Source organism: Pyricularia oryzae, chromosome 1 (assembly GCF_000002495.2).
Source record: "Pyricularia oryzae 70-15 chromosome 1, whole genome shotgun sequence".
In the NCBI taxonomy this organism is placed as follows: Eukaryota; Fungi; Ascomycota; class Sordariomycetes; order Magnaporthales; family Pyriculariaceae; genus Pyricularia; species Pyricularia oryzae.
Genome location: NC_017844.1, coordinates 4,543,350 through 4,565,021, shown reverse-complemented (window position 1 = coordinate 4,565,021; position 21,672 = coordinate 4,543,350). Strand labels below are relative to the sequence as shown.

Below are 21,672 nucleotides of genomic sequence, written 5' to 3'. Positions count from 1 at the left end.
CAAAGCGCTGTTGAAAATGAAGTGGTCTCTTTTCATCCTGGGGCTTCGTGGTCATATACACCGGAAAACTCGAATTACTTGCTAGCATTTGCATTTTGTGACATCACACTATATCATGTAATGAGATCTTTCACTGGCCTGACGTACCCTGAAGCCAAAATGACAATATGGCGCTGGGTTTGCTGTCCGGAGGACTTGAAGACGATGACGGAGAAAGAGATTGTGCCTTGACATTCTGCTGTATATGCCTCACATATGCTACGGCCTACCTAATCCCAACCCATAAAATGCAGAATTACAAACAATCCCCACTATCCGACAAGAAACAAGAATTTCATTCGCCTCTAGTTCATTTACTTGATTCCGGACTCACAGAGCACACCCTCTCGAGCCACTTAGAAAACCGCACCACAGGCGCGTCTACCGTGCGCCAGAAAACATCAGCCGCCCAGATAACGATGGGCACGATGAAAAGGCTCCCTAGCACGAAGCCAGCAATGTACCTCGCCTCGCCGCCTTTCTCGGCAGCGCTTACAGCCTCCCATGATCGCGCCTCGATCAGGTAACCAACAGTGTGTAACACGGGGCCGTGCATAAGGTAGACAGCGTAGCTGATGCGACCGAGGTACTGGACAGGGGATGTGTTGAAGACACGTTGCCAGAATGGCAGGCGGCCAACCGCTGCAACGAAGAGAATGGAACCGATCGTCTGCCAGTACCGATACTTGTCCGTCCACCATTCGGGAATGCACGACGTCAGAAACACCCAACCAGGCGTGTCTTCAGAGCCGACGTCGGGCTGGCTCATGAAGTACAGGGCGAGGATGCTGAGTGCCGACCAGAGCATCCTGCGGAGGGGGCGGGGTCTGCCGTGGTTCGTAAAGCCGGGGCTGTTGCTCGTCGGAGATCTGAGCAGGGCAGGGGAGCTCGACAACATTGTAGGCAGCTCGGCCGACGCAGGGGGCAGGGCCATAGCAGCGTTGGTTGCCGGATCGCGGTGTGCATTGCGGATCAGATCCATCTCTGCGAGTATGGTGCCACTGTAAAATAGAAGCATTTCCCAGCGGTCCGAGCGGTAACAGAAGAGCGCGAGAAGTACCAGCAACACAAGGCGTACGGCGGTACGGAGGCGGGCCAAACCGTTGAGGGTCAGAAACAGAACCATGGAGCAGCGAAATTCGACGGGTATGGTCCAAAGGTGTACGTCGTACGCAGTGCTGCCACCAAATTGCTTCCAGTCCCAGACGTGAACAAACTCAAACATGGCTCTCCCCCAGTCCCAGAGCTGCGCCGAAGTTGTTTCGAGACGCTCGGGGTGCGTCTCCTGTACATTACGCATGAATTCTTTATTGTGGGCAAAGTCGCGCGTCCCTTCGTATGCTCCGATGCGGAGCAGGATCACGATCAAAAAAGTCGAGGCTGCTGTTGGTAAGAAGAGCCGGAAGAAGCGACGAAAGATAAAGGATGACATGGTCGTCGAGAAAGCCTCGGTTGGTGAAGGACTTGAGGTCGATGACGGCGACGACCGAGACGCAGCTGCCGCTCGTGCCAGCTTCAGGGGCTTGAGTGACAAGGCATAGCCCGAGATGACGAAGAAGACGCAAACCATGGGCGGGCCCTGGTACCAAAGACGTATGAAGGGTAGCTTCATAATGTTGTAGTTTTTATCGCCATAGCCGTATCCCTCAGCGATGCGGAAACACGTGTAAAAGTAGTGACAGAAAAAGACTGCAAAAGCTGCGACCCCACGCATACCATCGAGGTATGCCGTCGGGCCGACTCGTTCTGCTCTACATGACCGGCGTGCATCTCTTGGTGGCAGACTGGAGAGCCGAGAGGGGATAAAACTAGGTAGCAGAAATAGAGCGATTCGAGCCATGGCAGTCTTCCAGGATATCGGCCTCGATAGGTTATTTCCAGCACACTCCCCGGCCGCTGTCAGCCATGACGTTGCTGTGCTGGACGACGGAGGAAATCTGGACTCCAGTTGGGCTCTTCCGGCGTCGCTCTCAATGTCAGATAATGTCTTGTCGTCTGATAAGAGAAATGCCTTTTCCTCATCTGCAGTTGGTAAGGCTTCTGTTTTTATTTTGGTCGATGTAGAGCCAATCATGGCGGTGCCGAGTAGCAAGGTTTTTTTCTGTCGCAGATTCCAACAGCCGGCGGTCTCTGATACGAAGCGTAAAGCAAGGAGTTTGGTCCAAGGTCGAGAGGTCCGGTTAGGGTATGAAAGGGAGTACCGAAGAAAAGTGAACAAGGAAAGATGAGAGGATTAATAAATGAGGGAGGGACAGCAGAAAGGAAGGAGAGAATATATCAGAAGAAAAGGACAGTATCTGAGTGTATCTGATCTCCAATTTAGCCTCTGGCCCGAAGATCAATTGCCTTTATCACCTGGATAGTAGGCGAGTACCTCATTAGTAGATGGGACAAAATAGGACAAACCTTGGTTGAAACAATCGACTCACTTTGACCCTTCAAAATTCGCCAAAAAGAAAAAGAGAATCCTCCCTACTATGCAAAACCTCGTGATTGACGAGGACGCAGGATACGGGGAGAGAGACGGTAAAGCGATGCGAAGCAAGGAAAAAAAAAAAAAAAAAAAAAGGAAAAAGAGAGAAGGAAAGAAAAAGCACAACAACAACAACAACAACAAAACAATCAAAGTCGAAATACAGAAATCAAGAGCAGAACCAAAGAGCCAAAAGGCACGATACTAGGGTGGGGAAGCTTTACTCTCTGTGTTGTGTATTTCCGGAACCAGGAGCAAGCATTTTTTGTTTCAGAAGCATATTCAGGCGCTAGGTATTTGAACAGGGGTCACAGGGCGGTGGATCTCGGCTGGTTTTCAAGGGACTCGGAGACATGGCAAAGGCAAAAGAACAAGAAAGACATCAGTCAGTTAATTAGTGGACCGACAACCTGGTAAAGTTGACCGCGCCCCACGTGATAAATTGGAAACATGCAAGCGACAGTATTAGGTAGGTACAGTGAGAAAGAAAGAAATAAGGGAAGGCCAGTCCATCTCTGTGTTGCGATGGATGGCTGTTAGGATGTTTGCATGTCTGAACAACGGGAGAAAATAAAACGAAGGATCGGATGCGCGAAACTCTGCGTACAAACGAATCGGAGGTTAATCTTTTTTTCTTCCCCTCACGGAGAGGGTTACACCTACCTTCCTGGCGGTTATTGACTCGTCTTAACCTTTGCTCGGACTTTTAGTGCTTGTCTTCCCTTTCAGGTTATACATGGCGTGCGCCAGGCCTCCTCCAGTGAGTGGAGAATCTTTACTTGCTGAAATAAATCATCGTCAGGCCCAAGAAAGAAAATTAATTAGGTACCGCCTAACTGTCTATGTATGTACACGTACGACGTACAACAGTAAAGGAAGGTGCGGCTCGTCTTCCATCAAGGGTCGGGTTCGCTAAGACGGCATCGGCAATTAGCCTTGGAGAGAAGGAAGGGTGGGCCTGCCCTGCCGATCCTGCACCCAAGTCAGTTACAACTTTTACAACCATGCGGCCCCAAAGAAAACAGCTGATTGATGTAACGCCGCCAATCCTCCCGGCGGTGTTTTGAAGTTGGGTGCTCTCTCCCCATTTGCCTCCTCCTCCTCCTCCTGCACGTTAATGTTCCTTCTTTTGAATCATGAGAACCTCTTTCTTCTGCTGCATTTGTTCACCTCTACCCAGAAGTCCCAAACACTAGAATTGTGGAGATGAGTATGCATTTCGCTGCTGGAAAAACTCACCTGGAGGCGAGTCGCAAAGTCCTGCAATACCAGAGCCGCAGAATTTGTAGCTCCTAGCTCGTAGAGCGGTCGGCCCGCTGTCTTGCCTTGACAGTTGTTTGTTTCAAACCTCGAAACACACATGCGTACTACGTTCTAGGTCCTACGTCGATGGCTAAGGTAGTCGCTGATTCCGAAGAGAACACCTATGACCAAACGCAGGTGCGAGCTAGGATCTGCCACCCAATCGGATTTTAAACAACACATAATAAGCAATCGAATCCGGAGATAGGTACGGAGTATCTATGTCTCACACAGCAACAAAAATCGTCTTGGTACCGTAGATCCAGTTATGGAACACAACGACATGTACCTTCCAGACTCATCTAGCCTCGATTACATACGAAGTACTTCGTATGACATTCAACCCCTCGGCTCTATAAATAATTACCCTACCAACGCAAAGTTATTACGGAATTTCACCTTACTCAGCTTCAGTCAGTTGAGTATCGCTATTTGGGGATTATACACTCATATAACCATGTTGTTAGCGTCGCCTCAAGTTCGTTTCTAGTCCTGTCGATTCTGTTTTCTGGGTCTCGGGCCCCCTGTATTTGACCATGTAGAGAGCCGCTCTATTGTTGATGGTTACTATTGACATCCTCGGATAGCATGTGGGGTGCGGGGTTTTTTTTTTTTTTTTTAAATCACTTATACTTACACCCCGACCATTCTTGTAACCGGCGGAGGCATATGCCGGTGGTATGATATCAAGACGATGGACTCCGCCAGCAGCTTGACAGACAGACAAGATCTGGGATGTTAACAAAGGCTCGCCCAGAGTGCATGTGTAGAACATGCAGACCTTCTCTCTGTCAAAGAAATACAATGGGCAAGGATCCTGCATTAAACAGCACCCATCGCTCCGCTATCTAATCCTTCAAAACACGCTCGATATTCGGCGCCTCTTGGCTTCCTATGTTAGAAAGTCCGGCTTCGACTTCCCTATGGTCTTCTCTCCTTTGCTCCTTGCAGGCCCGCGTTTGCACAGTGATCATACAAAGCAGAGCACCCTTTGATGAGGCGTACAGCTCGAGGAGAGCCCAATGAGAACAAGAGCTTGTCGGGCGTATCGTGCAAAATCACTTCACTAGAGCTATCGGCTACGACTCACTTATCCATCACCTTCATGAGTGTTTTGTGCTACCGGGTGTTTGCACTCTAACCCCAACTTCTTCGGCAACACCAACTCCAGCACGCAGTTCTACATACTCTTCAAGAAAGCAGCCATTATTTTAACTGAAGAACATCATTCTGGCTGGCCTTGTATCGACTGTAAAACACCTTGGGGTACTAGTGTTTTGCCCAATATATGAGAAAAAAGGATGACCGTTACGCTGGAGTCGCGTGACTGCCGGAGTCTTCAAGACGTCGTCTCGAAATCCCGGACTCAAGGCATCAGTCGTTTTATCGACCTCCCACAGATCCTCGTCTGGGGTGATCAGTCGTCAGGCAAAAGCTCTGTTCTCGAGGCCATCTCGGGCATGTCGTTTTCCGCCAAGGGCTATCTTTGCATTCGCTTCGCCGCCGAAGTCGTTCTGCGCAAGTGCAACACCGTCGGAACCAAGATCGGCATCATCCCAAGCTCAAACCGCTCCGATGACGAAAAGAAGCAGCTTGCCGACTTCACCTGCAGCACCCAAGATTTCGACATTGGCCGGGGTCGTCGACGACGCCTAAGTGGCCATGGGCTTGGCTGACGGCGGCAAAGTCTTCAGCACAGATGTGCTTCGGGTTGAAATCTCGGGCCCACACTAGCCGCACCTCACCATGGTTGACCTCCCTGGTCTCCTCGTCGCGTGCAACAAAGACCAGTCTACCCAGGATGCCGAGGTTGTTGACGCGGTCGTCATGTCCTATATGGAAAGCCCTGACACCATCTCACGAAGCATCTTCCTGTCGTGGTCGAGGATGTCAAAAAGGGAATTGCTGATTGCGGACGTATCCTCTCCAATTTGGGCCTGACGCGCCAGACCACAGCTGAGCAGCGCCGCTTTCTCCTTCAGGCGAGTAACAACTACTGTGCTTTGACCAGAGCCGCCGTGAATGGCGTGTACGGTGATCAGTTCTTTGCCATCACCGAAAGCGACGATCAAACACCGAAGCGGCTTCGACCTGCGGTCCTGAACAGCCTACCCAAGTTCGCTGAAGGCATGCGTCTCAGGGGCCACTCTCCCATCATCAGGGAAGAAGCCGACTCGGATGAAGGGATCGATGATGAAGGGAACGCACATGACCCGAAGCAAATACTCCGTGATGAATACCTAGAACAAGTCAAGGTCTTGATGCAGAGGAGCCGAGGCCGAGAGCTCTCAGGTACATCCAACCCCCTCATCATCTCAGAGCTGTTCGCCAAGCAGTGCAAGCCTTGGAATGGTCTCATCGATGCCTTGGTCAAGAACATCGTAGACGACGCCGACATGACAGTTCAAGCCGCAGTCACTCATGTAACAGATCCGCCGACCGCCGGCGCCCTGTTGAGGACCGTTGTGGCCCCGGAAATCGCCACACTGGGTAGGGCACCAAGCCGAGTATGTGACCGAGATGTTGCAGCCTTGCATATCTGCGCATCCTATCACGTACAACAACTACCTCGCCGAGACTGCAGAAATTGCAACAAGCCCGCTCCCAGAGGATGATCGAGGCCTGCCGGGAAACGCACTTCAACAACACCAATCTCGGCGACAATGTTTCACGCGAGTCCCTTCCTCGGTGGCCTTGCCAGCCAGCTATTGTCGTCGACGGAGCCAGATATGGAACGCTTTGCCAGCTCACTGGCAACTGATATGATGCTGGCTTATTACACCGCAAGGACCCCACTCACTGCCCAACCTTTCCCTCGAGGTATCACGTTTTATCAACGAAACTAGCGTAGCTGGCCTCTTGACTGACGTCTTGTTCTACAGGTTGCCCTGAAGAGAATCGTGGTCGACGTCAGCGTCCTGGCAATCGAGAGCTGTCTACTCAGCAAACCTAAGGGACTGCTCTGCCCCGAGGTTATCTGTGATCTCGACGACGACATGGTCCGCCACATCGCCGGCGAAAGCGACGAGGTGACTATGGAGCGGGTGAGGGCTGCCGAGAACCTCTGGGTGTTGGAGACGGGAGCGGCCGAGCTCAAGGCTCTCCAGAGGAAGCCTGCAATATCCAACTAGGGCCAAGGATGCTGGGATATATGTACTATGGCTAGTTTTATCTAGAATAGTGTCTTCTCACTCTCCGTATTATATGGCCCAGCAGACGTGAAACAGCAGAGGCGAAATAACCTAGGTACATGATGGTATGGTGCTTTTTTCCCCCCTCTATCTTTCCCTGGAAATATTCCAAAGGCTCATTTGTTTTGTAGCTATCACTTGCGCTGTCCTAGAGAATTGCAATGATCGCAATGGGGTTGTACGAGACTCAACAGGGAACTAGCAGGTCCATATTTCAAACATGATTGCTCAGGCCATATCTTGACTAAGTCTCAAAAAGCTCAATGAAAGGGGGAAATGCTAAAAGAAGTAAGGAGGAAGTCCACAGGTGAAAGAGGACGACATGAGGCCACGGAGAAATCTGCTCTGTCGTGAAGGACGCGCCCATTCTGGACTCGCCACAGTAGAGGTCGTAAACCCATACAAGTTTTACGTAGACGTGGAGAAAACTGACCAGATGTTACTTGAAAATCACCACCTTGCAGGGGATAGCAATGTTCTAGTACACATGTTCTTTCTGTCTAACGCGAATTATAGGTATTAAAGAGAGATAAGAAAAGAAGGTAGAACGCCATGCCCACTCCAGCCGAAACGCCTAATGCCATTATGATCCGCCCCGCCGTGGAAAATTCATCAGAGCCTTAAAGATATCATCAAATGAAAGGAGATAATAACAGCGCATAGATGCATGCACACATAACTACAAGAGGCTCAACTGTCGAGCCAGTCAAGGAACTCGGGGGTAAAGTAGCTGACAACGATAGTCGCGCCAGCCCTCAGGATGCCCTCCGTTGATTCGAAAGCCATAGTTTTCAGGTCGAACACGCCAGCCTTTGCGGCGGCGTGGATCATGGCGTACTCGCCGCTCACCTGGTAGGCGGCTATGGGAAGGTCTTTACCAAGATCCTTGGCGTCGCTGATAATGTCGAGGTACTGGCTGGCGGGCTTGACCATGATGACGTCGGCACCCTCGTTGATGTCTCTAATGATGGCTCTACGGGCAAGGCCGCGACCGCCGTGGGGCAGCTGGTAACACTTGCGGTCGCCGAAGCTAGGGGCGGAGCCGGCAGCGTCGCGGAAGGGCCCGTACAGACAGCCCGAGAACTTGGCGGCATAAGACATGAGAAGTGTGTTGTGAGCGATCCCTTCCTCGATCAGCTTGAGCTTGATGGCGCGGATACGGCCATCGTTCATGTCAGAAGGCGCGACGCAGTGGGCACCGGCACGGGCGTAGGCGACGGCGACGTCAGATATGCGGTCAACCGACAGCTGGTTATTGAGGCTACCGTCGTCTCGCAGAATGCCACAGTGTCCATGAGACGTGTACTCGCACAGGCAAACATCGCAAACGACGAAGAGCTGGGGAAAGCGCTGACGGATGGCGCGGATGCTTCGCATGACAGGGCCCTGAGGGTCGTCGGCTGATGTGCCAAGAGCGTCTTTGGTTCCCGGACGCATGGGCACGCCGAAGAGGATGACGGAACGGAGACCCTTGTGGACGAGAGTCTCAAGGAATGGGATTACCTTGTTGATGCCGCGGCGGTATTGGTCCGGGAGAGAGGGGATGAGGACTTCTTCGTCGTCGCTATCGGAGATGAACAATGGGTAGATGAGCATGGACTAGGGATAATTTCTGCCGTGTTAGTCTGATGGATGTCTATTCATGGTAGGAGCTGCCAGACTTACCTTGGTGAGTTGCCTCTCGGCCTGCCATGATCTGGCGAGTGGATGACTGTAACCGCCGTGCAGTTGGCTAGAGATGTCTCCCGAGATGCTGACGCTGGTGGCCGCCGTGCTGGCATAGGACATAGCACGCGAGATGTGCGAGGTCCGCGAAGCACCATCGTCAATGGTGGGGGCGGACGAGTCCCCGCGCGGCAAGCCCCGGCGGCGAGCACCGTTGGCGTCGCGGAGGGACAGGTCTTGGACGAGGCTGGAGAACGACATTTTTTTGTACTTGTTGCGTGACGACAAGGCGGCGTCGACAGGCCTATTGTGGAAAACAAGGAATTGTGGCGCAGGATGGGTTTGCGTGGACGTGGAATGGAATGAGTTCTCGACGAGTCTGGAGAAATACTCGTTCGCGACTTTTGAGTAGGGGTTGTGTATTTTATCTTGGTCTCCCGCAAACTCGAGTCGGAGTGCGACGGGCAGCTCGGGTGGCAATTGGAATGCGGGATAGACCCCTGCCTCGGTGTTCGGGTGTGGTGGGGCTAGTTTGCGAAGTTTACCCAGGTGAAGAAAGAGCCGTAAAAGGGTTGACTAAATTGCAAGAATAAAGATGGAAAGTCAAAGAAAGGTAACTTTCAGTTGCACCTTAAAAATAAACAAATGGAGTTGGAGAAGCTGCAGTGTTCAGTAAGGACCGGAAAGAAGCTGGGTGGCCAACAAAGTAAATAAAAATGAAAATCTCACTTGCTCTACCACGTTTTAGGCCTGACACTGAGTGGCACAGGGCGCGCAGACTAGAGCTAATAAGATACGGAGCAGGAGCTGATGAAAATTTGACCGCCAAGGTGGCCCGGCCGATTTCTTTTTGCGGTTCTCGGACAACGTAACATCGTTGTCCAAGCCCGCCCGTGTGCTGAGTTTGGTGTGGATCAGTGGCCAAAGCCGTTACTGCATTGGCCAATCGGAGCCGCACTGTTTCCAATACCCGTCTGCCAGCCCTGTCGGACGTCCAAAGTTGTTCCGAAAGCCTATGGAGATTTCTTGAAAGCATGGAAAGGACCTAGTTCTAGGTACACAAGCTACAGTAATGAAGGTAAAATTTACCGCCTACTTTCTGGCCAAGTAAGAATCAGCAAGTACACAGTCATCCCAACCACTTACTTGCCTTGCCCATGTATGGCGTTTACCTCACAGATGGACAACGCAGAAATCATATTTATCTGGCAATCAAGATGAAATAAACATAGAGCTACAACTACCTAAAATACATTTGGGTTTATACTCAAACCTCCCATAATATCATTAAAACCATGTAACACACCAGAGTGCGTTTGATTTTGGCGAAAAGTCTCTGGCCATTCCTACCCTGTCCAACTCTACACATGGCGATGTCTTTGTCAATCGCCCGTTGGAGGTCATGCAATACCTTGTCAGAGACATCTGTGTCCGTTGTGTCGAGAATGCTTTTGGTTGTGCTGTATTGGCTAGGACTCTTGCCCCAGAGCTGTGTCTTCCTGTTTGCCTCGATCACCTTCTCCATCTTTGCCATCGCCAGATCCCGGTTGGCAGGACTCAAATAGTTGAAGGCAAATATAGTATGGTCGTCGCTTTGAAACCCTTCCTGCTCCATCCGCTGTAGGGACCTGACCGTTCCATCAACGTCCTGCAGCTGCGCATAGCCCCGAACAAGTGTGTTCCACGTGACAATATCTGGAGGATTGCCTTGGTCGCGCATCATCTGCAGCGTGGCCTCCGCTTCTCGAACTTGCCCGTCCAACATGAGCGCACCAATAACGATGTTAAAAGTCACCGCATTTGGGCGCGGCAAGAGACTTCCTGGCCGCTCGTACTGATGAGGCTCGTCGCCGTTTTCATGATTCCCAGCAGTCGGCAAAACATTCTGCTGTGCTGAAGCAGTGATGTCGTTGGCATGCAGCATATCCCTCAGAACATCGTAAGCGAGGGGCCGATACATGTCGAATGAGCACAAGGCCTTGATGATGGAGTTATGGACACCGGGATTATGGTGTTTGATACCCGTCTGACCATCATTGTGCGTGAGGAGTTCCGTGGCAAGCAAGTCGCCGTCCTTGAGCAGTTTGTCAAAACGCATATAGAACTCCATGACGTCGAAGGCAGCGGGCAACCCCCTGACATATGAGCACGTCATTAGCCTCAGCGCGTACAACGTGGGCTTCATGAGTCCGTCAGGTCCGTATGGGCTTGGTATCCTTTCAGTCATCCGCTCCAAGTCCAGCTCCGTCTTCATAATTGGTCCAGATAGATTGTTGGTCATTGGACTCTTTGACGGATCCATAATATCCTTGCCCGGGGTTTCTACGATGTGCTTGAGGGGATCGAGGTCAAAAATACGAGAGTAGGCCTCGAGCATGAGCCGAAATCTGGTCGTGCGGTTGATACCAACCTTCTCTGGATATGCAAAACCTGGTGTTGGCCACGACCAAATAACATAAAGAAAGATTTCCCAGTCTTCCGGCCCAAACAGTGAGTGTTCAAGTACCAACGAGAATGCCCGGTTCAGAGACGCCATATCGCCTGCCTTGAGAGACCCGAGCATCAAATTCGTATAAGTTTTGGCGTCCTTGACCTCAACCAGCTGTGCCATTTGGTCATGAATCTCCCACGCCGTGCTGAGTTCGCCACTTCTCCACATCAAGGCAATGAGAGCATTGTATCCGAAGACGTTGGGCTGCATCCCCATACTCATCAGGCGCTCAGCAAGCTCAATGGGCTTGGCATTCTTGACGGGCTCGTTCGTATTCAGGTTGGGTGTCAGGATCGAGGTGCAAACACTCGCGCCATGGGGACTGTTGATTTGAAACGTTCGTTGGCGATCGAAGAGCAAGTCCCGCATGATGTCAACCGCTAGGGTCTTGTATTTCATATTATCCATCTTCGCGAAGCGATGGGCCAGGTGCAACAAGCTCTGAGTGCCGAGTAAATGGCGAGACTTGTTGAGAAGATGGTAGATCGGGACGAGGTCGTGGATCTGAAGGTTTTTGAAGAGAATTGTCGTAGCATCGTACCTCAGGTGTATGAAGTGCTCTACTGGACTGGCGTGTAGAAGAGCCTGGAGACACCGGGAAATTACCGTCAGTTGCTCATGCCCCATTGACCCCGGCATCTTGTCCTTGTTCATCTCCTTCCAACGCAGGATTACCCAACATAGTGCGTCTTCAATTATATAGTGAGGGGACCACGACCGAATGGATGGGAATATAGCCTCCAGCAGTCGCGGCGTGAGTTCGGGGCATGTTGTGAGTGTATTAAGCACTATCGCTCGCAGTTCTTGTTTTGTGATCTGCTCGCCAGCGATGAGCCGGTTCCATTCTTCTCGGATCTCTGGTATTGTTTTCTGAAGTATTAAGTGGTTGAGTATCTCGGGTGGGTTGGAGCTGGTAGGCAGAACAGAGCGATACATCCACTCTTTCGCACGAAAGATAGACGTTTTCCACAAGATAAAATCCAGCTTTTCGCGACGGATTTCTGATTGAGATTCGATTCCGACAATCCGGCGCTCAATCTGGTAATCCTCGTAGCGACCAAGAACATAATCCGTTCTATGCGTTTTGAATTCTTCCTCTGTCACGAACTGGCCACGACCCGTCGGTTTCACAGGAGACCTCCAGAAGCCTTGTATCGATCGGTTTGATGAAGGGAACAAGGTCTCAAGCCTTTCATCTTGAGCATTGCGTCGTGACTCTTCGGAGAGCTGTACACTGTCTCCGATGTGTTCTGGCGTTTGGTCACTGATGTGAGGAATTTTGGCGTGTTGTATTTGAAGCAATGGCGACACATCCTCCACCTCTGATCGCAGAGTATGGGTGAATCCGCTGGCCCACGAGCGACGTAATGTGGAATGTATTTGCGACTGGTGTTCAGTCGTCCGTATTCCGACAAGACGCGGGCTTATGCATCGCAGGAGCGGGAGGCTCGTGTGCCGCCATCGCTGCATCTGGCGTGGAAGAGCAACGGTCATGAATGAGCATGGCAACTATAAGGTGCCCAGAAGAAATATTAGGAGGCCATGCCATAGGGCCAGTTGACCATTATAATACCAGTCCAAATAGGAGCAAAGCCAAACTTGAAACTCTTTGCAAGTAGGTGAACGTTGACAAGGGCGTGGTGGGTCACAGATCACTTGGCTCTTACATCGTAAAGGAGCATGCAAAATTTCCCAACCAGATGCGTTATCGATAAGAACAAACCAGCTGCAGCGTCGCGTCGACCGTGGTATGGGATTCAAGGTCCACCCATCTGCAGCTACCTACCTACCTACCAACCTGATCAGTCTCGCTCAGCATCTTTGAGACCAAAAAGAGAGAATCAAACAAGCCCAACACCAGGAATCAAAGAGCTCTAGACGGGCAGCAGAGTTCTAGGTCCCCGCCCAAAAAGAACTCAGTACATCAAAAAATTTACTTGCGACAGGCTTAGGCCTCCTTCAGCATTGTGGAGGGACATCTACGACCCACCCCCCATCTCCAAGACTTATGTCTACACACGCATCACTCAGCGCAGCTGCCGACGAGCGCAAGGCCCGTCTAGCCAAACTCAAGTCTCTTAAACGCAAACAGCCAGAACCCGATGAAAACAACTTCGAGTCGGAGCCGAAAACATCAACATCAAGCGAACACCACCAACCGTCATCCACAACAACAACACGGCGCTCGGGAAGTCCACCGGAAAAGGATGTCGCGCAACTGCACTTGTCGGGCCGCAATTATGACCCGGTGACACGAGGGCCCAAGCTGGGGTTCGAGAATGCACCTACAAAGAGCATGGACCAACCAACCTTGGAGGAGCAGGCAGCCGATGTTGAGGCTGAAATTCGGCAGCAGGCTAAAGAAGACGAGGCTCACGACAAGGGCATCGACCTCTTCAAGCTACAACCAAAAAAACCAAATTGGGATTTGAAGAGAGAGCTAGACAAAAAGATGGAGGTACTCAATGTTCGGACGGACAATGCGATTGCGAGGCTGGTCAGGGAGAGATTGTCAACAAAGAAGGCTCCTGCAGTTGGTGCCGCAGTCGAGTCGGCCTCGGATGATGGGCCTGGCGAGATTGACGGCGCGGCATTGGTTGAGGGTTTGCGGCTGCGGGAACAGGAGGAGGAAGTGGAACGTCGTAGGGAAAGGGAGGCTGATTTGATTTGACCACCACGGCCCAAGCCATCGTAATCATCGGGGGGAGGGGGGGTTTCAATCCTGCGAAAGTCTCCCCATACCGGATCTTTCCTCTCTTCCTATTGTCCCTCTGGGTTGATTCCTATGCTACCCTATCACGCGCCTTTGACCCCATAATGCGCCATAATCATCGGTTCATAGCCTGCGTTAGCGCCAGTCTTCTGCTAAAGGGACTTAGGCTTCTCTCCCTCGGTGCCCCCTCCCTTCGTGACGAGAGATTAGACCGCGAGGGTGATGCCTGTCTCTTTGTATCCGGCCTTGAGTGCTGACCGCCCCTGTCCCTGTATTGCCGGGCCTCGCCAGCTCTCCTTCCCTTATCATCGATGGAGGGCTCTCTTCTGGGTGACCTCGATTGTTGCCTCCGTCTTTCATGAAAGCGGCCGCGATGACTGTCTTGACGTCTCTGTGGAGACCGAGATCGATCCCTCAAGTCACTGTGCTTTCCATGGCCATGCGATTTGTGTCGCTGTGGTTCCCGCAGCAGTCTTTCTGGTGATGAATATCTGCGTTGGGGAGAATCACTGTGTTGGCCGCCACGCCGCCCTTCCTGTGATACCGGGGACAACGATCTGCTCAAGCTCCTGGAGTAGCTCCGATCAGACCTGGGCGAGTCGGATCGTCTCTGAAGAGATGCTACTTCTGTCCGCTGCGGCGACATTGATTCACGTCCAGGCCTGGGTGATGCAGGAGACATCGACCCGCCAGAGGGATTGGAATCATATGAACGGGACCTCCTCCGGTTCTGTGTGCTACGAGCCCCAGAAGTTCCCGACAGCACTTCATTGTCGTCGTCTCTCAATCCCCGCCCCCGGGACTCACTTTCCCTCTGTGCTGCTCTCTTTGCCAGCTCGGCATCGGCAACGCCGGCTCTATGCCGAATTAGCATTAACTACTGATTGGAAATACACATTTGACAGGAACCAGCACATACTTTTTCTGAATCAACTCTGGCGTATCATTTGAGAGGTCTGGTCGTAGTTTGGGATTCAGCAGCTGCTGGGTGCGAGATGGACGCGGCACGTAGGGCCTTTCTTGAGGCGCGGCCTTGCACTCGTATGAATAGTGGCGTTCTAAGGAGGTCAGCTTGAGAGATATGACAATGAAGATGAGATGGCGAGAACTTATCTCTTTTCAAGCATTTTTGGCATTGAGTGGTTGCAGGAGTTGTTCTGGATGGGCCCACGCGTCCTCCACCACTACGGTACATTGTGTTGACGTATATCGGATAAGATGTACCTTTTTCCGCCCCTTTTTTCTTTCCGTTTCCCTTTCGTATAAACGCCTAGTTGCAGCTTTGAGACAATTCGTAGCTTTAGTATATCAATGCTATAGGACTGCTGATTACAGGCTAGCATGCATAAGGTTGGCACCTACGTGGGTAGGTAGAGGTAGGGGTCGATGAATGTATCATCTGTGATGATATTATGGTAGACACGTTCTGGCAGATGATGTATCAGACGTACCTGACAATGGCAACGCACGGTTGCGCAAGGTAGTGACGGTCTAGTTCTAGTGGTTGATGCCAAGGTGGGCCTGGTAACTACCACGTGACCCAGCCTTGTTTTCCAAGTTCCAACACCGCTTGAGGTACTGAATTTGCCGACTAACCAAGGTGGTGGAGAAATCCTATGCCACCACTGCCGCGAGGTGCAGCCCCGACCCCATCTCATAATCCGACGACATCGGCATTTCTGAAAGAAATCCACGATCACTGCGAGATTCACAAGCAAGCCAACCCGGGTTCGCCGTCAAGAGTACACGGGAGCGGTTTCGGCAGCGAGTGGATATGGAAACCAGCTCCGACGCACCCAGAATCTGGCTCTCTTGATCATCCGCAATTGCGCCGCAACCACCGCTCAGCGTGCGTACGTGCTACAGAGGCGTTCAACGGTAACGTAAGCCAGCCAGTCGCCAAAATCGGGACAGTCAGTTAGTCCATATCGTGCCTCTATTCTCCAACTTTGTGCCCGACATCCTGTCAGTGAACTGCATCCACGAATTCCAGTCGCGTGCTTCTGCAGCGACAAATTGGAACAAAAAACGACACTGCCATTCTTGTCGCCGACTGTCATCTGCGCAGCCGTTGCTAGCAATCATCGCTGTCTTGGGGGTAAGACAGACACCCCAAGTCCTTTCTTTATTCTCGACCGCCTGCCTGTCTGCTGTGCGACACCTCGCTTGGCCGGTCCATCCACCTCACAGCATACCTACCACGCAGGCCATGCGTCCGCAACCCTAGAACAGCCCAATTTCGCAAAAGTCATCCTCTTGTCAGCCGCGCATATTGACGCTCATCTTCTAGTCTCCAAGATCAAGTATTTCTCACCCAGAACCTGGAGCGAGCAGTAACTACAACCTGGCCTTTCATTGAACCCTCGATTCAACCCCTCCAAAAAAAAGAAGAAGAAGAAGAAAAGGTGTTTAGCGAGAGAAAACATCCCACGGTCGAATTGGGTTCTCTGCGAGTCGCTTCGAAAGACCTCCCGAGACAGTCCCCGTCCGCTATAATGGCTACGACCTTACAACGATGATTGCCTGTGTCAACTTCCTCCGCGGACCGTCTTGATTCTTGCAGCTTCTCGATTTATACCAAGGCCGACGTCGACTGTCCATCTCCTGACAGTTGTCTAGTGTTACCTCTTGCCGACGAGGTCTCTTAAACGAACTTGACTTCTGGAACCATACTTGGCCCGGCTTGTGTTGCAGACTGCTTCCTCCACTTGAAATCTTGAAGGTGCACCCTAAAGTTAGCATGACATCAATTCCTGTGTTGCAGACGATGTCCGGGATTAAGAAACTCTCATTTGCTAGTGTAGGGCTTGTCAATTCATTATGATAGTGGTGTCTCATAGGCCAACTTGGGATCTAATTACTAACAATTATCACAGGTTGTGTCTTCTCCAAAGGAGGGCGAAATGAATGGGGCCCGCCAGGTTATGCCCTCGCACGGGAAATCTCCAGTTGAGCCCAAGATGGCAGTTTCTACGACAAGCCCTTCGAGGCAGTCCACCAGCAATAGTCTTGGCAGTGTTATGGGCGATGGATATGAAAGACAGTCACCACCCGTGGAGAAAGACGCTGTGGATGACAAGGTTGTTCAAGGCCTGAAAAACTTGAAGCTGGGAGCAAAGCCACCGAGTCTCGTTGTTGATGGTTCATGCTCAACATCGACAGAGCAATCGAGCGCGGTTGGGAACAGCCAGACGCCTTCGGACGTGGTCTCTCAGAAGGCAGACTCTAACTCAGAATTTGGCACCAAACCGCCAAGCTTGGACGGAAAGAGCATCACGTCCGGTACGACATTCAACGTGTTGGATGAGAAGGAATCACTCAGACCCGACGACAGTGCTAGCGTAAAGGCTGCAACCGATGAAGATGATGCATTTTCAATCCGTGGCTCGCAGATTGCGAATTCACGCATGGGATCCGATGTTGCCGGTCGTTTACGCACCATTCAGATAGGCGATATGCCCCCAAGGGCCATCGCGCCGCACTCTGTGTCTGTGGCACAGCCTCGAGGCGCGGCCATTACTCCTGACGGCGGCGCATGCGAACAGCCATCTGCAGCCAGTGGAGGCAATCCGCTGGCCACCACCCAGGCTAATCAGGAGTCCTTCAATGGCTTCTATAGCCAGAACCCGGACGAGAAGCTCTTGGAGGCAATGAAGTCTTCAAAAGACCGTATTTTTCTCTTGCGTTTAGAGAAGGAGGTGATAGAGTTTGTTCAGGACTCAAAGTGAGTATCTGCCTGAGAAAGAAAGAAAAGAAAAAATGCCAGATTTCGAGCCTCGACTCACAGACTGACGTTGAAATTCAGGGAGCCGTTTATGGACCTGCCGCCGTGCAATTCCTTTTGTCGGTTGCTCACCCACAAGCTGGCGGACTATTATCATATGACGCATTCTTTTGAAGCAGTTGCAGGTGCAGTGCGCATTTATCGCACACCGTTTTGTCGCGTTCCACCTTCGCTACAAAGCATTGCTGCCGCCAATGAATCGGCCAGCAGCACACCTCCTCCTGCCATGCTGCCGCGGAAGATCATGCGCCGTGGTGAAGAGGGCGATTCGGCACCCGCAAGTGCTGGGCCATCGAAACCAACGTCGGAAGATGGAAGCGACGCTAAGGATAAGAACGCCAACGCAAATCAGAAGTACGTCGTCTTGCTTCATTTTCTTAATCCATCGATCCTTTCCTCAAGTCATCGTCTACTGACTATTGCTTCAGGCTTACCCGTGAGGAACGCGAAGAAGCCTACAACAAGGCCAGGCTTAGGATCTTCGGTAGTTCGGCAGAGACGGAGACATCTAGCCCTGGTAAGTCAGGAAAAATGAAATTTAGCCCTTGAAAATGCGATATGCTGACACAAACAATCTAGATAATGAGGACAGTACTGGAGTGTCTAGGGCAAGTTCGGTATCGGCAAGGGATAAGTCTGCACTGGGTAAAAGGGGAAAGACTGCAAAGCAGAGGCGAGACGACTCCGAGAGCTTCGATTCGCGTTCGCTGTATACACCCTACTATACTCACCCCCACCAACCTCACATGTGGGCTCCAGTTCACGTACCTGTAGGGGGCAACGGTGCGCCGTACACGCCACAGCAGCAGCCTCCTCAGCCGTCCTACGCCCCCATGTATGCGTCATCTGGCCAGCCCTACACAACGTCAATGACCCCTAGTAGCTACGGGCCCCCTTATGCACATCCACCAGCGGTAAGTCATACAGGATGATTCAGGAAATAGTAGCGGAAAGTACAGCCGACTAATATTTTCCCCTACAGAACTCCAGCGCTCAACTGAACGCCGGAAGATACCCAGCGCAAACCCCAGCCCAGCCGGGCAATTCGTACTCAAACTTAGCACAGGGCATGTCTCCTCAGCCTTGGCCTCATCAACAATTCAACGGCCAACAGCCTCAGGCTCCCTATCTGGGCCGACCCTTGCCGTCAGGGCCTACTTCGATGCCTGCATCAGTTCCTACGTCAGCTCCTGTGCCGGGGCCTGCCCCAAACCCCAGCATCCCTTATCCATACGGCCAATTGCCATGCCATACAAACCCACATGACCCGAAAAGTCAGCATCCAATACCGGGGAGTTACAACAGGCACGGGTTCAACCCCAAGACCCAATCCTTCATCCCAGGGACGGGACCAACACCGATGTCTATGCCGCATGGCCCCGTAGTGCCTGCTCCCAGCGGCCCTTTTGCCGGTCCTAACACGGCGCTTCAGGCGGGCAGTCCCATGATGAGCGCACCCCCTCCCATGCATTATGGACAGCAATCCACAGGCGCTCACCCAACTCAATACGTTGGGATGACTAATGGATTCACCATGATGAGGCAAGGTTCGAACAACTCCATATCTCAGCACTACCCGCTGATGGCGCAAATGCAGCAGCCAACTATGACCCAACAACTGCCCCAGCAGCCTATTTATCCAATTCAGCATCAGCCTCCTGGACTTCACCTCACGCATCCTCCCCAACAAGTCCATAACCCTCCACAGCGTATGCCAAACAAGCCCCCAATGGGTCAGGGCCACTCGGTCGGGCCTACCACCACGTTCACTCATTTGCCTACGTATGGTAATCCCTCCACGCTGCCGCAGAAGCCATCAACCTAGTAGGATAGGATCAGCGTGGTGACACCTCTCCTCGAGTGGAGAACGTTGGATCATGCATGCATGGAGCACATTTTGATGAAAAACCAAAAGAATAATGTTTCGTGGCGCACATGGCGGGCATTGCTATTTGAGTTAAATTACGGGAGCACGGCGGAGTTTAAATAGGTAGGTATCTTCAGGTTGGCTAGCGGACGATGAACACGGACCACAAGCGGCTTTGTCGGACTGGGAGCATCTCAAAAGGAGATAACATGTTTTAAAAAGAAGCCAACAAAAAAATCAAAGACAAATTACTCTACACCGGCCGTTCCGGGATAAAGTTGAAATAACCGTATATCAGCATCGGAGCCTCCATGAATAAGGGTGGCACTCGTGACTTGCTGGTCGGACAACCTTGCCAACCGTAATGTGGAAAAATTCGACAATACTTTTCCCCCCGCCCCCCCTCATTCAGTTACCATAAACGCCGTATCAATACTGTTCAGAAGTGCTATGCTAACTTGGATTTTTTTTTCTTGGGTAGCCCAATACACGTCTTCGTTCGTTGTCTCGTCTTCGTGGCCTCTCATGCCAAAAACCAATGCCTTTGCGGCTTCCAAGCCGAGGCCAGCGTGCCTGAGCGGCTCCGTAGTAGTTGGCAGGAACCGCGAATGAAGCTTGATTCTAGTCCATATCAACACACAGTAATTCCATCTACTCGCCACTCTCCCTAGGCTCCCTAGGCTCCCTAGACTCTCTTGGCTCCCTGGGCTCCCTCGGTTCCCTTTGCTGACCACCACCGCGACCGCCACCACGCTTCCCGCCACGGCCGCCGCGGCCACCACCTCCACGCTCAGCCTTTCCGTCTTCGCCTTCCTTTTTTTCGTCCTTGTCGGTAAGGTTGGCCAGGGCCAGGCGCTGCGCCAGGTCGACCTGGGTACGGATGGTGTTGGTTAGGTACGAGACCATTAGGACGTCCTGAATGTGGTTGTTGAAGTCGTGCTCGATGCTGACGCTGTCAACCTTGGGAGCAAGCGAGAGGTTGTTCATGAGGTACTGTCCAAGTGCGTGCGAAGGCTCACGCTCCTCGTCCAGGACGGCACCGACGTACTCGGACGTGCGGTCCAGCATGTCGATGGTCTGCTCGAGCGAGCGAGCGAGGGCCTCGACGTCAGACAGGACGGGGGCGGTGCGGGCCTCATCGTCCTTGCCGGCGGCGATGGCCTCGAGGGCGGCGCGGTCTGACTCGTTGGTCGGGGGTGTGCGGTGCGGAACCTGGATGAAGAAGCACGACTCGGCGGCGCGGTCCGGGCTCACGGCAGCCGGGGCGCTGATGTAGCACCTCGGCTCAATGTCGGCGCCCGGGTCGGTGCTCATGGTCAGGTGAACCGCCGGGTGGGGGAAGGTGCCCGTCTCGGGACTGGCAAAGAAGTTCTGGATGAGTGCCGAGAAGGAGTTGAGCTCATGGCTGGTGGTGTACCACCCGAGCAGAGACTCGCGGGGTGAGGCCTTGAGAGTCAGGGCCAGCATGTTCTTCTGGTACTCGACATCAACCTCGACCTGGTCCTCATTCTCCGTGTGGGGAATGGCGAAGGTGCTGCGGACCTCGACATCGGTGCCATCCTCGGAGCGGACGCCGACAAGGGCACCGATGACGCGCGTGGCCTGGGTGTCGCGGATGTCGCGGCGCACGGCGTGGTCTAGTATTGACAGGATGGCCTGCGGCTGGATGGTGACTGTGAGGGGGGCAACATTGGCGTTGAAGCCAACGGCCGACGGCGCGAGCGGCTTGGAGAGGTGGAGGAAGTCATCATGATCGACCGCCATGGTGGGTGGTTGGTGTTGTTTGTGTGATGCTTATTTGCCGATGCCTTTTTATGTGATCTTTTGTTCTTGTTGCTGGTGTTGGATGTATTTAGATGTCTGTCTCTCCCCCGAGTTTTGACGGATTGCGACGTCGACAGCAACGGTCACCGGTAGGATGTACGGCGTTTGAACAAAAGCTCTTTGTTCCGGGGGGTGTGCGGTCGTCGGAGGGGAGGGGTCCAGTATTGAATCTTCGCCGGCCGGGTATGCTCTTCACGGCCAGTTGAATTTCCACACGAAATTTCGTTTTGGTGGTGTTGGTGGGGAGTGGGGCAAGACGACATGGTGGGGTTGGTTTAGGTGGTAGGCAAGGTTGTGCCGTATGATAAGAGTACTTGGCTTGC

The 21,672-nt window shown here is 52.4% G+C and overlaps 9 protein-coding genes across 9 annotated transcripts; 3 read left to right on the top strand and 6 right to left on the bottom strand.

Annotated features, from left to right (window-relative positions):
- Positions 1-74: 74 nt before the first annotated feature.
- On the bottom strand, positions 75-1,879 carry MGG_10657 (uncharacterized protein; the record flags this gene model as incomplete). The annotated part of the gene is made up of 3 exons (XM_003710042.1): positions 75-81; positions 148-269; positions 374-1,879. The coding sequence occupies 3 exons, from the start codon at positions 1,877-1,879 to the stop codon at positions 75-77; spliced, it is 1,635 nt and encodes a 544-aa protein (XP_003710090.1).
- A 979-nt stretch (positions 1,880-2,858) lies between these two features.
- MGG_16305 (uncharacterized protein) lies at positions 2,859-4,462 on the bottom strand (the record flags this gene model as incomplete). Its single annotated transcript, XM_003710041.1, has 5 exons — positions 2,859-3,111; positions 3,176-3,484; positions 3,752-3,837; positions 4,135-4,182; positions 4,452-4,462. The coding sequence occupies 4 exons, from the start codon at positions 4,460-4,462 to the stop codon at positions 3,345-3,347; spliced, it is 285 nt and encodes a 94-aa protein (XP_003710089.1). The 3' UTR covers positions 2,859-3,111; positions 3,176-3,344.
- A 653-nt stretch (positions 4,463-5,115) lies between these two features.
- Positions 5,116-6,945, top strand: MGG_10656 (dynamin family protein; the record flags this gene model as incomplete). The annotated part of the gene is made up of 3 exons (XM_003710040.1): positions 5,116-5,452; positions 5,771-6,321; positions 6,697-6,945. 3 exons carry the CDS (start codon positions 5,116-5,118, stop codon positions 6,943-6,945), a joined length of 1,137 nt encoding a protein of 378 aa, XP_003710088.1.
- A 432-nt stretch (positions 6,946-7,377) lies between these two features.
- MGG_10655 (delta-aminolevulinic acid dehydratase) lies at positions 7,378-9,519 on the bottom strand. Its single transcript, XM_003710039.1, has 2 exons — positions 8,671-9,519; positions 7,378-8,604 (listed from the first exon to the last, which is right to left on the bottom strand). The coding sequence occupies exons 1-2, from the start codon at positions 8,929-8,931 to the stop codon at positions 7,696-7,698; spliced, it is 1,170 nt and encodes a 389-aa protein (XP_003710087.1). The 5' UTR covers positions 8,932-9,519; the 3' UTR covers positions 7,378-7,695.
- A 497-nt stretch (positions 9,520-10,016) lies between these two features.
- On the bottom strand, positions 10,017-11,569 carry MGG_11707 (uncharacterized protein; the record flags this gene model as incomplete). Its single annotated transcript, XM_003710038.1, has 3 exons — positions 10,017-10,031; positions 10,187-11,080; positions 11,177-11,569. The coding sequence occupies 3 exons, from the start codon at positions 11,567-11,569 to the stop codon at positions 10,017-10,019; spliced, it is 1,302 nt and encodes a 433-aa protein (XP_003710086.1).
- A 1,600-nt stretch (positions 11,570-13,169) lies between these two features.
- On the top strand, positions 13,170-13,832 carry MGG_11708 (uncharacterized protein; the record flags this gene model as incomplete). Its single annotated transcript, XM_003710037.1, has 1 exon — positions 13,170-13,832. One exon carries the CDS (start codon positions 13,170-13,172, stop codon positions 13,830-13,832), a length of 663 nt encoding a protein of 220 aa, XP_003710085.1.
- Positions 13,833-14,288: 456 nt separating this feature from the next.
- On the bottom strand, positions 14,289-15,069 carry MGG_15478 (uncharacterized protein; the record flags this gene model as incomplete). Its single annotated transcript, XM_003710036.1, has 4 exons — positions 14,289-14,409; positions 14,465-14,731; positions 14,794-14,932; positions 15,063-15,069. 4 exons carry the CDS (start codon positions 15,067-15,069, stop codon positions 14,289-14,291), a joined length of 534 nt encoding a protein of 177 aa, XP_003710084.1.
- Positions 15,070-15,480: 411 nt separating this feature from the next.
- Positions 15,481-19,783, top strand: MGG_11709 (uncharacterized protein). The gene is made up of 7 exons (XM_003710035.1): positions 15,481-15,972; positions 16,165-16,674; positions 16,751-17,598; positions 17,680-18,012; positions 18,087-18,175; positions 18,238-18,572; positions 18,641-19,783. Exons 2-7 carry the CDS (start codon positions 16,615-16,617, stop codon positions 19,481-19,483), a joined length of 2,508 nt encoding a protein of 835 aa, XP_003710083.1. The 5' UTR covers positions 15,481-15,972; positions 16,165-16,614; the 3' UTR covers positions 19,484-19,783.
- On the bottom strand, positions 19,580-21,577 carry MGG_10653 (eukaryotic translation initiation factor 3 subunit F). Its single transcript, XM_003710034.1, has one exon. It carries the CDS (start codon positions 21,287-21,289, stop codon positions 20,177-20,179), a length of 1,113 nt encoding a protein of 370 aa, XP_003710082.1. The 5' UTR covers positions 21,290-21,577; the 3' UTR covers positions 19,580-20,176.
- Positions 21,578-21,672: the final 95 nt, after the last annotated feature.

Excerpts from the sequence above, each read along its gene's own strand:
- MGG_10655 (XM_003710039.1), bottom strand. The coding sequence starts at position 8,931 with ATGTCGTTCTCCAGCCTCGTCCAAGACCTGTCCCTCCGCGACGCCAAC. Across the intron at positions 8,605-8,670 it reads CCGAGAGGCAACTCACCAAG|TCCATGCTCATCTACCCATT; the intron begins GTAAGTCTGGCA and ends AATTATCCCTAG.
- MGG_11709 (XM_003710035.1), top strand. The coding sequence starts at position 16,615 with ATGACATCAATTCCTGTGTTGCAGACGATGTCCGGGATTAAGAAACTC. Across the intron at positions 18,176-18,237 it reads GACGGAGACATCTAGCCCTG|ATAATGAGGACAGTACTGGA; the intron begins GTAAGTCAGGAA and ends CAAACAATCTAG. Across the intron at positions 18,573-18,640 it reads CTTATGCACATCCACCAGCG|AACTCCAGCGCTCAACTGAA; the intron begins GTAAGTCATACA and ends TTTCCCCTACAG.
- MGG_10653 (XM_003710034.1), bottom strand. The coding sequence starts at position 21,289 with ATGGCGGTCGATCATGATGACTTCCTCCACCTCTCCAAGCCGCTCGCG.